This window comes from Ostrinia furnacalis, unplaced genomic scaffold, assembly GCF_004193835.3.
Source record: "Ostrinia furnacalis isolate ACB-3 unplaced genomic scaffold, ASM419383v2 OfSCF1233, whole genome shotgun sequence".
NCBI lineage: Eukaryota > Metazoa > Arthropoda > Insecta > Lepidoptera > Crambidae > Ostrinia > Ostrinia furnacalis.
This window is the reverse complement of record NW_021131472.1, coordinates 409,878-421,918: the sequence shown is the minus strand read 5'-3', so window position 1 is coordinate 421,918 and position 12,041 is coordinate 409,878. Positions and strand designations below refer to the sequence as shown.

The 12,041-nt window shown below is 45.4% G+C and overlaps 1 protein-coding gene across 1 annotated transcript in view; it reads right to left on the bottom strand.

Moving 5' to 3' along the window:
- Nucleotides 1–815: 815 nt before the first annotated feature.
- The window catches only part of LOC114351983 (kin of IRRE-like protein 3), a gene marked incomplete at its 3' end in the record, with an annotated part of 66,622 nt that continues 55,396 nt past the window's right edge, over nt 816–12,041 (bottom strand). Inside the window, 9 exon segments of the mRNA XM_028303383.1 lie at nt 816–971; nt 2,050–2,234; nt 4,628–4,774; nt 7,539–7,659; nt 7,849–7,920; nt 8,152–8,346; nt 9,246–9,440; nt 10,041–10,224; nt 10,664–10,813. Coding sequence (XP_028159184.1) covers nt 816–971; nt 2,050–2,234; nt 4,628–4,774; nt 7,539–7,659; nt 7,849–7,920; nt 8,152–8,346; nt 9,246–9,440; nt 10,041–10,224; nt 10,664–10,813 — 1,405 coding nt within the window.

Sequence of the window (12,041 nt, the reverse complement as noted above, 5' to 3'; positions counted from 1 at the left end):
CAAGCATTTTGTTTTCATAGGGGTCACTTAAAAATTAGGGATTGATGGTGAAAACGGGCATCAGTATTTTTTTTAAACTGACAAATACTGCCGGTGCGTTGCTGCTGAATCTCTATTTAAGAGTTTTAATTCGAATGGTTTCAGTTGAGACGATTACTTATGATTGTACAGTTAAAACATAGCTTACCACCAAATATCTACATTAAGAACCTTTTAAAAATGTATTTCTAAACCCGTTGTTCTACCATTTACAGGACTTGCGAAATGCTGGCAGGAGCTAAATGCATCAAGCTGCAGATAAGATTGCAGCTGCAGATTTGTATTGCACAATAATTTTATTAATAGTCACGTTAGCCCCTCGTACTAAGCTAAATAAATGTTTTGTCACGAGTGAGCTCACCACAATAGTCGAGCGGCGGCGGGAGTCGAACCCGCGTTCCCCGGATCACGAGTCGGCCAGTCCGACCCCTTCACCGTTTATCTATCATGTGGCTTCAAAAAAAGATTGGTAAAGCCTGGTCGGTGAGCACGTTGAATTTTGTCCAATGACCTAAAGCTACCCATCCTTATCGCTCGCGCGTAATTATATTGCTGTCGCGACTGTGCGACGGGCGCCCGCAGTGAGTGTGCGAGCGCGACAGCAACATAATTATACGCGAGCGATAAAGATGGGTAGCTTGGGGTCATTGGACAAAATTCTACGTGCTCACGGACCAGGCTTTAGAATGATGCATATTCGATTGGAGGAGGCCTACGACGACTATCTCCGCTAATATTTTACTGGTATTCCAGACGAGTGTCTCCCAAGGACTTACCATGAACAGTCAAGGAGACGGCATGCGACGAGAAGCCTCGCTCATTCTCCACGTGCAGCACGTAGACCCTTGCGTCGGAGACGGCTGTGCTGGAGATGAGAAGCGTGTAGCGGTAGCAACCGTTCGCGCCTGACGGCTCTAGGGCTCGGTAGCGACCTGGAAAGAAGTTATCAGGAGTTTAAGGAATAGGGATTTGAGAGCTTGAAAGGGATCCTATGGATGTAGGTAGACGTCTGGATAATTTGATAAAGCAGTAAGAATAATTAATTGTTTTTAGTTTTGCAGCGATAAAAGCCACCAGATTCTACTTAAACCGTTTTGGATAACTCGCTGTCTGTCTAACGAGCCTCAAAAAAAGAAGCGCTCTTTTCACTAAGGCGGCAGCTGGCTAAAGTGACTCAACTTATTTGAATGAACAGCTGCATCTATCTATATTTGACAACGTGATCTGATCTGAAAATCTTGAACCAATTCCATAGCTTAGTAGTCAGAGCAGACACATTTCAGCAGGTTTTAACAAGGATAATCTCCTGATGTAAATGAGGGGCATTCTAGTAAGACCACAGAATAATAATAAGTACTACGTACAGAAGTTTTACTTCGCGAAGGTATTTAAAAAAATGTATGCTCAATGTCATTAACAATATGGTGTAATTTAGCCTGTCTCAAGAGTCAAGCACCATTTTGTTGACAAACGTCAGTGATCGGCACTGCGCCGAAGCTATAGGGCTGACTTCGGTAAAATGATGTGACGTGAGGTGCCAAACTGAGGAAAATGGCGGAGGAAATACATACATGATTTAGCATGAATTATCATGAATAATATTAACTACTTATTTTCCTCTCAGTGTCTTGAGGCAACTTAAAAAAGTACATTCTGTGTTTTTATTATTATTTAGGCAGTTAAATACTGCACAGTATTTAGTACACCATTTTCTTTATTTTCTTCCATCATACACAAGAATACGCGTGCGTGAGTCAATGTTCGCTCGTATGTGAGGCCTTGTCGAATAGTATCCTGTAGGTGGGCCATCGTGCGTGTTTTGTTTTCGATGTAAACTCGCGGAGATGAACAGGCCTGGTAAGACAGTCATGGTCTAAATATAAGTGTACCTATTCGTAAATTCCAGTAGGAGAGCCATCGTCTAAGTTCATGATCATTGTTTCATATGGGGTGGGGGAGATTCCAGTTAAAGAATCTAAACTTAAAATCAAAGTGTAAGTATATTCTTACCAATTTGCGAAGGTACATCAAGACGTAGGCTACCCCACAACCAAGCGGCTCGGCGCGGCGCAGGGTCGGCACACACGGTGGCGTGCACGCGGCCCTCGGCGCCGCTCCACGCGTGCGCCGTGCCGGTCTCCGCGCCCACTGGTGGCCCTAGCACGTTCAAAGTGATCGGCTCTGATTGGTGGGTCCTGGAACAAGATACGGGATTTGTCAGCACATAAGAAATTGTTTGTACGACAACGTAAACACTGTGGTATCTTACGTAGTTGTGATAGGGGCGACTTTGCAACGAAAATGTATAGTCTGATGTGCTGTCGACTGTACATAATAACTATGTATTGAAACTGAAAAAGATGCTCCAGTATATTGCTTGATCTCATACATGGCCGTGTCCAATCTTTTCGATGTACGGCTGCCGACAGTAGACTGCTAGAGGTTTGTTAAAGCCTGGATACGCCATGGAAGAATGGGACGTCTTGTTCTACTCTGTACGGAGCTCGGCTTGAGGCTGCATCTACACTAGAGAGGTGCTACGAAGATGAGCGGTGCAAGGATGTATAGCGGGATGCTTTGAGTTATCTGTCTATCTAACGAAGTATTTGCCAGGAACTATGAACCTACGTCTCCTTGACTCCGATGTGATTGACCACCTCACAAGTGTACCGCACGTGCTGGTTGTAGGACATGTTGTAGAGCTGCAGCTGCGATAATAATATAGCCGCCACTGTCTGGTATGTACTTCTTAATTCCCCTAGTTATCTTACGACATCCGCGGGATGAATGGAAGTTGTCCTATTCTACTCTGCACGGAGCACGGCTCTACCAGAGAGGTGCTACTAAGATGTCTGAGAAGGATGTCTGAGGATATGTAGCGGAATCTTTTCGGATGCTATGAGCTATCGGAGTACTGTTAGGAACTAGTAACCTACCTCTCCTCGACTCCAATGTGGTTGACGGCCACGCAGGTGTACCGGCCGTGCTGGTTGTAGAACACGTTGTGGAGCTGCAGCTTCGATGACTCCTTAGTTTAGAGTCTAATAGGCCGTAAGGTGCTCCCTATTCCAGACGGGTTGGGAAAGCCTGTTGTACGCATATTGTCCCCAAGTCGCCTTTAACGACAGCCTCGAGGGAGTGATCCTCCACATGGCTTAATAATTAGTTGCTAGGAACTAAAGCCCGGTCTCGCACACTCACTGCGGGTGCCCGTCGGATGTATGATAAGGATGGGTAGCTTGGGGTCATTGGACGAAATTCTACGTGCTCGGCGACCAGACTATAGTAATAGTAACATACCTCTCCTCGACTCCAATGTGGTTGACGGCCACGCAGGTGTATCTCCCGTGCTGGTTGTAGGACACGTTGTGGAGCTGCAGCTGCGCGGTGGTCACGGCAGGGTAGCCGTCCTTTGACGCTGTCCTTCTACTCTGTCAGAACCAAACGGCTAAGAGCCAAAGCACACGATGCGTTGTGGCGGCGGTTCAACGTCGAAGAGGTGTCGCTGCGTCTTACATAGAAATATCTGTGGCGGCCACACGAGCGGTGCAGCGCGCCGCGCGATATGGCAAAATCTTTGCGGTACGGCGCGCAATGCATCGTGTGCTTTGGCTCTTAGTTACCAGGGACCAGGAACCTACCTCTCCTCGACTCCAATGTGGTTGACGGCCACGCAGGTGTACCGGCCGTGCTGGTTGTAGGACACGTTGTGGAGCTGCGGCGGTGGTCGCCGCGGGGTAGCCGTCCTCGGGAGCCGAGTTGCCGTGTTGAATGAATGGGAGTGGTCCTATTCTACTCTGCCAGGGCACTTTATACTTAGTTGCTAGGAAGGAGCCTACCTCTCCTCGACTCCAATGTGGTTGACGGCCACGCAGGTGTACCGGCCGTGCTGGTTGTAGGACACGTTGTGGAGCTGTAGCTGCGCGGTGGTCGCGGCGGGATAGCCGTCCTCGGGAGCCGAGTTGCCGTGTTGAATGAATGGGAGTGGTCCTATTCTACTCTGCCAGGGCACTTTATATTTAGTTGCTAGGAAAGGAACCTACCTCTCCTCGACTCCAATGTGGTTGACGGCCACGCAGGTGTACCTCCCGTGCCGGTTGTAGGACACGTTGTGGAGCTGCAGCTGCGCGGTGGTCCCGGCGGGATAGCCGTCCTTTACACTGCTCTATTCGACTCTGTCAGAACCAAACGGCTAGGAGCCAAGCACACGATGCGTTGCGGCGGCGGTTCAACGTCGAAGAGGTGTCGCTGCGTCTTACATAGAAATATTTGTGGCGGTCACACGAGCGGTGCAGCGCGCCGCGCGATATGGCAAAATCTTTGCGGTACGGCGCGCAATGCATCGTGTGCTTTGGCTCTTAGTTACCAGAGACCATGAACCTACCTCTCCTCGACTCCAATGTGGTTGACGGCTACACATGTGTACCGGCCGTGCTGGTTGTAGGAAACATTATGGAGCTGCAGCTGGGCGGTGGTGGCCGCGGGGTAGCCGTCCTCGGGAGCCGAGTTGCCGTGTTGAATGAATGGGAGTGGTCCTATTCTACTCTGCCAGGGCACTTTATATTTAGTTGCTAGGAAAGGAACCTACCTCTCCTCGACTCCAATGTGGTTGACGGCTACACACGTGTACCGGCCGTGCTGGTTGTAGGACACGTTGTGGAGCTGCAGCTGGGCGGTGGTCGCGGCGGGGTAGCCGTCTTCGGGCGCCGAGTTGATGTGCACTGATGGGGTTGGGCTGAAATATAATCAAAATAAATGAGTTGCTGTTATCTAAATATACATAACTCAAAGGTGACTGACTGACTCACATAGTGATCTATCAACGCACAGCCCAAACCAGTGGACGGATCGGGCTGAAATTTGGCATGCAGGTAGATGTTATGACGTAGGCATCCGCTAAGAAAGGATTTTACGAAACTCCACCCCTAAGGGGGTAAAACGGGATCCACGCGTACGAAGCAATAAATATATTATGATTATGATTATTATGAAGTTGCGGGCGGCCGCTAGTAAGCCCTAAAGTATTAGTACAGTTGTTAGGTGCCATTTATAAATGGACGGAACGGAATATGGCAGCTGCTATTCTACCTTCGCTTCGGTGGGAAATAAAGAAAGGACAATGCCCATTACCTGTACCAAATTGCATCACAGGCTAATTATCATCAAAAATAATATTTAAATTATATGTGTACTTCATTAATTTTTAACCGTTTTTCTTATCCGGATTTAGAAAATTAGAATTAATTATACGAAACATGATTAACAATTACTTCCGTACAAAAAATCATTTCCGAAAACTTTTTTGTTCCGATTTCAGCTGTCACCTATTTTCGTGAGTAAGCAATAAGAATAAAAATCTTGTTTGCCAAGTAAGTTTTAGCAAGCAAACATGATTTTATTATCAATATTATTATTAATAATCATGATTTTCATAATAATAAAACTACCTACTTCAAACGATTTAAAAAAAACTGTTTTATTTTATCTCACCATTAATTACATTAGAGCGTTTCGGAACACCGAAATAAAAAACTATCAAGTGTCATTGTCAATTTGAGGTTAGGGCGATTTGTTGAGTTTCGTCCACAGGTTTCGTCTTTCGTNTCGCAACGCTTCGCCTTGTCACCAAAGCGATAGTGATATCTGCATTCCCAATTTTCATCTCCAGGTTTCGCTGACTTGCGTTGGTGTGACTGAGAGCGAGAGCGTGAGCGAAAGGGACGGCGATATCTTCCGTTCGTGTTGTTGTTGCCGCGTCGAATCTCTGCGATCTCCAGTGAAAGTTTCTCGATTTGCTTCGATACAACTTCTATTTGTGCTGACGCCGCTGTTGATGTTGATGTTGAAGATGTTACTGCGGCGATGCTGGGTCCATCGGCGTACTCTGCCATCTTGTCCGCCATCGCAGCGAGTGTTTCGAGTGAGGATTCGGTGTTGACAGACAGCACGACGCGTATTTGTGTAGGCAAGTGATTTAACCACTCGATCTTCAATCCTTCATCGGTTATCATACCGCAGCCGAGTTCTCTCATCTTACGTAAGAGCTGCGAGGGCTTCTGATCTCCGAGTTCGAGACCACTGATGAGCTTCTGGAAGTTCTTGACGTCTGATTTGTCGTAGGCAGCGAGCAGGCGATTTTTGACGGCGAGATACTTGTCCGTAGCAGGTGGGTTGTACAGGATGTCAGTGAGATGTTGCAGGTCGACGGCTTGCAGCTGTTGCAGCAGGTACCGGAATTTCTGGTCATCTGAAGTCTTCAGCGGGTCGACGACGGCTTCGAATTGCACGAACCAAGCGCGTGGGAGTTCCCGCCAAAATGGTAGAAGGCGCGACTGCACGGAAATGGCGCCAATATCGCCGAACGGCATCTCTTCTCGACTCGTCTTCGATTGTTCTTCAGCCATTGATAAGTAGCTCCAATAAACAGGGTCTTCAGGTCTTCAGTCGGTGGTCACCAGATATGGAGCCTAACTGTGTGTCGAGGGGAAGGTAGGTGCAGGTAGATGAGTGAAACTCAGAGTCCAGATTTGAAGTGATGATTTATTTACAAAATGCGCTACATTTATAGTACACAGAAAGGAGACAGAAACATTGGTTGTCGCACACGACATGAAAACATTAAAACTTTCAGTGCTTTCTGCGCGCGCACCATAGAGGAAGCGGGATAGCGATATCTGTCCTCTCGCGCGTAGGTTACATCCACGGAGCTCCCGCGGTGGGTGTGCGAGCGAGACAGCCTCTCGGACCTCTCGGCCGGAGGTTATAAATATAAGCGGCCTCTTCGCGGCCTATCTCAATTTCTGAACACAGACATCACTGCCTTAAGCACGCCAACTACTCCACAACACAGTAGCTCGTTACACCGTACTCGCCGGCGAGTACGAGGCCCTGCTTTCCATTTCGGACGGTACAGACATGTACCGGGCCGGTTCTCCCCTATCCGTCCCCCGGACACGGCCTGAGCCGAGGTCCGAGCCTACCGTGGCGCCCTCAGGCCGCGTCCGTAGTCCCCTCGATCGGGCCCACTAGAGTGAGCCCGCCGTAGGCTGGACTTTGGTCCAACACCGCGGTGGGCAACCCTCTAGTTGGGTTCGCCACTGATCGGGCGCCTTATGCGCTCGATACGGCCCGATCGCGAACGTCGGTCTGCGACCGACGCGGACGAGCCTGGGCTTCAGCCCACACTCGGCCTCGTCGGCACGCGCACCGACGATCGCCAAACGGCTAGAGTACCTTCTGTACTCGCCACTCTGCCCGGTGAAGCTGGAAAAGCTCCTCAAGCTACCAGCGCGCGTCCCTTCAAAAAAAAAAAAAAAAAGCGGCCTATCTCGCAGTACGGCTGCTGACACGATGCGACTCCCACAATTTTTTTAGAAGAATCACCGGTGCTGAAAGTTGAATCTGTTCCCTGGATTTGAATCGAGTTTTGAATGTAGTTTTGTGAGTTCTTTTGGCATTTAATTAAGCGACTTATCGAGTATAATGAGTATTGTACTCACTTGTGATACCACTGGTAGGAAGGTGTGGGGTTCCCGTCGGCTTTGCACTCCAGCGTGACTTGAGAAAATAGGTTTGCTTCAACCACCGTATCGGGACCCACCCACGTCACTCTTGGAGGATCTATTGAAGAAAACAAAATGAACAGTTGTAGATAATCAATCTACAATCTAATAAGCCGGGCTAACAAGGTATAACTAATGTCTCTACGAGTATTTACACTACGAGTTTAAAAATGTTTGAATAGCATTATTGTATTTGAGTTTATAAAACACTTATTTGGAAAGCAAGAGAAACAGTTAAGTTACTCACATTTGATATCAATCTCAATTTTTACTGAGTCTGATGTCCCCAGAGAATTTCTTGCTTGACAGCCATAGATTCCTGTAAAACAGGCAAGATGTTATTGCACTAATTCACCTTATAATAAAAAAAAATGGTAAAACATTATATGTATTTGCAAACACCTAGATATTTACAACGTAATGAGGCAGACCAAGAGATATGTTATATTCCTTCGGCTTGATCATCAGTTTCCATTAGGTCTACAACTCACATAAAGGTGTAGAAGTAATACATACTTAGGTAGCTTGATGTATATTTTTTAGTTTGTACCTGAATGATTCCTCGACACAGGTGCCAGTATCAGCTTGGGTCCGTTGGTGGCGATGACCTGTCCGTTTCGAGTCCACCACACGTAGGGCGCCGGGTTGCCTTCAGCACGGCATTCTAGGGAGAGAGCACTGGAGCCTTCCTCCAGGTTGCCCAAGGAACTGGCGTCGGCGCCCACTATGGATACTACTGGGACGACTGAAAGAGTGACAAATATTTCATCAAATATTATTCATGTAGCCGTCTCAGTTATAGAGGTATAAGAGTTCTATGGCAGCAGATAGTAGTAACAAGAAGAAAATGAAACTAACTGACTGTAGCTAAACCCATTCCGTAGTTTTGGAGTCACACAAACAAACTCAGTCGATTTAGATGCATACGTACATGCGTACAGTTACAGTTTGGAGTAGGTACGAACGTACATACTTATGTAGGCATAGAACATTATTAGATACGGAGGTAAAATGATGAAGATTTCAGGCAACTGTCAGCCGTTTAGGAAACTGTTAACAGTGGCAGCCCTAAGGCCCAGAACAGAAGGTGAAACGCAACTGCAACGAAACTGCAACTTTCTGATGATTCTGATGAATGAAACTGAAACTGAAAGTTTCAAACTGGTCGCGTCATGTGTGGTCTCTCAGCGGACGCTATGACAGAAACTTAGATGCAACTCAAAAGTAATTAGCAGTTGCAGTTTCGTTGCAGTTGCGTTTCACCGTCTGTTCTGGACCTAAGACTTAAAGTTGAAGTAATCTAAATATATAAAAGGAGAAACTGACTGACTGACTGACAGATCAACGCACAGCCTAAACGGCTAAACGTAGGCACTTGAAATTTGGAAGGGACGTAGCTTAGGTACCGTAGAGGTGCACTAAGAAATTTTAGCTAAACATGTATAGTTCTCACTGTCTGTACCTAACATCTTTATATACCATGTTTAATTGCAAATAAATGATTATGATTATTATGATTATGAAAGGAATTCCCGAAATTCCCACGAAAACGGGAATTAGCGGGAAAAACGGGATTCACGCGTACGAAGTCGCGGGCGGCCGCTAGTATGTATTAAAGATGCATTTGTTGAAATATCTACTTACATGTAACATCCAGCATAGTAAACGAGTCTTTATAGTACGGAGATGGGTAGGAAGGGTGATGAGCTCTGCACGCCAGCTGCCTGCCGTGGGCTGACCTCGTGGCCCCCAGCTCTAGTACTGATCGGGAGGCCCACACTCGTGGTCGCTCCACTTCAGAAGCATTGGTCTGGCTCCAGGCTGTGAGGCGTTCTTTTTCTGAAATGTTATAAGACCATTTTATTTATAGCAAATTAAGATTTATACATAGAAGTTTCTTGGGAGAATAGGGCAAGAATAACAAGATATATTTATCTCTTGTCCCACCTTGAGGTATTAGGTAATAGAGAATATAAAAGCTAGCAGAAAATAACAAGAAAATATGATTATTCTGCACTTAATATTAAATTCGTTAGACCTTGTTCAGATCAAAACTTAGGTAATTTTGTCAGATTTTGAAAGACTAGCGTACAGACGCGTTAAGTTTCGTGTTTCAGCATTAATAATATAATGCATAAATCTACACTCGAAAGACTCGCGTCTTCACCAAGATACGAGAACTGCTTATGTGATATGCTTTAAAAGCGAATGTAATGAGATTATTCAGAAAAACGAATTATTACATGGGGACCTGAGATCGGAGAGAATCTTATTTAAACTTCAACCACACCAACGCGTGCAGATCGCCATCGTCGGCGCACGTAAAACTGATGTACAGTGGCGTACTTAATACCGGCTGGCATTCTCTATCAACCACAGGTCAAGCAGAGAAACTAAGGCGGATCATAGCATAGAAACTTATAAGACTTTGTAACTTACCCAAATACCATTCAATATAAGCAGGCGGGTTGCCGTATCTGGCTTCGCAGACGACGGTGGCCCGGGACCCAGCGGGCACGGTGATGTTCTGTCCTGGCATCACGTGGGACCCGTTAAAGAGTATCCTGGGAGATTGGGGGGGCACTCGCACTGCTAGCGCTGCCGGTGGACTAGATAGGGCATCCTGGAAAAAAATAAAATATATCATTTTTACATATATATACTATTAGCTTATGTGTTGTTAACTTTTTTCTACGGTGTAGATGCATTTGTTTGTAGGCATAACTGACATAACTCGACATTGACATAACTCCACGGTAACCACTCAACTCGGAAAGCTGATCTTGTTTGTTGCTTGTTGTAACCCGGCATCGTCTAGTTACAGCGCGAATGCTGATGAATGCGAAAGATGCTCTCACCTGAACATCATAGTTGTTAGCTGTGACCTGGCACTGCCACTGGCCGTCATCGAACTGTAGCGTGGCCACTCGGAACCTGACTTAGCAGTCGCTGCTGAAAGCACTGCTCTCACTTACTGCTTGCTACTCTTCAGTTGCAGCGTGGGCGTTGTAAGGAGCACTTAACGCTGAAAGGACTATTTTTAACTTCTTTAATCCTCTCACCTGGACGTCATAGTTGCTAGCTGTGACCTGGCACTGCCACTGGCCGTCGTCGAGCTGCAGCGTGGCTGCTCGGACCCACAGCGAGCAGTCGCCGCCGACTGGACTGTTCTCGTTGGCCCACTCGTACTTGCCGCGGTAGATTCCCACTGGCTGGAAAGAAGAAAAAGTAAATCAACAAATAGTTCAACGAAACATTTAAGTTAATAATTAACATTCCCGTCAATCCTTTCAGTTATACTAAATAACTGGTATTAATGGGTTCACCACATAGTGCAGCGGACGTCACGGATCAAAGTACCGACTATTGAAACAGAATGACACCACAGTTGGGCGATTCTCGCTTTAGTTAACTGGTAAAAAGCGATTCTTTAAATAAGTGTTCTTGTTATTTTATGCAAATGAAAAACCTATCTTGTTAAAAATCATAGTGAAATACATGAACAATTTGTGGGCATAAAAGTGTAATGGGTTTTCGTGGAAAAATAGGTAACAAGCCGCTGCGTGGAAACATTTTAATGACTATTTTATATTAAACATGTAAAAAGTTGACCTTTTTAAAACTGAGTGTCGGCGAAATACTTTCTGTGACGAACCAAAGCTAGTTATAAATTTACGAAGTACTTCTAAGGAATTTATTTATAAGGTCATTCAAATAAGTAATTAACAATATTTCAGCCCTGCCCTTGACTTAAGATAACGCCGGAAACTCAGTTTACAAACCCTCACATTTCATTTGAAATGTTAATTTGGTTTACAGTCGCATTTCACGAGTTCGTCGTGAACAGTGAAAATAAATGTTGTAGGTCACGAATATTTTAGTTTTGTGAATTCCAACTGTTAAATTGAAACCTATTGAAACCATGAATTGATTTTCAGTTATAAATTCACGTATTCAAATTGTCGTTTGAGTTGTCACGATATTTATTTTTAAACTAAAAATTTTTTGCTAGTTATAACCGCAGCTAGTACTTAAGAATAGTTTATATTTATTATTTTAAACATAGAAACTGTATTTAGGTACCTAATTAAATGTAGGTAATGTAGTGACGAAGACAATACATTCTTCTTCTTGTCGACAACACAGTCAGCCCAAAACAAGAGTGGCGTTGTTACATTATTATAATACATTAAAGCGTATATTCTATTATATCGTCTCTTATTTTTGCCAACATTTTCATTACAAATATTGTAAACTGAAGACTATTCCCATTTTGTAAACTCATTGACCCGCGTTGACCGTACAGAATTATGGCGTAAACTCTACCGCCTGCACTAATTAAGAGGCAGTGGAGGGTTTTGATAAGGAGTCTTCTAGTACGATACATAAGGACAGATTCCTATGAAGGCACAGATTTTAAGACATAGAGCGCCTTATTAA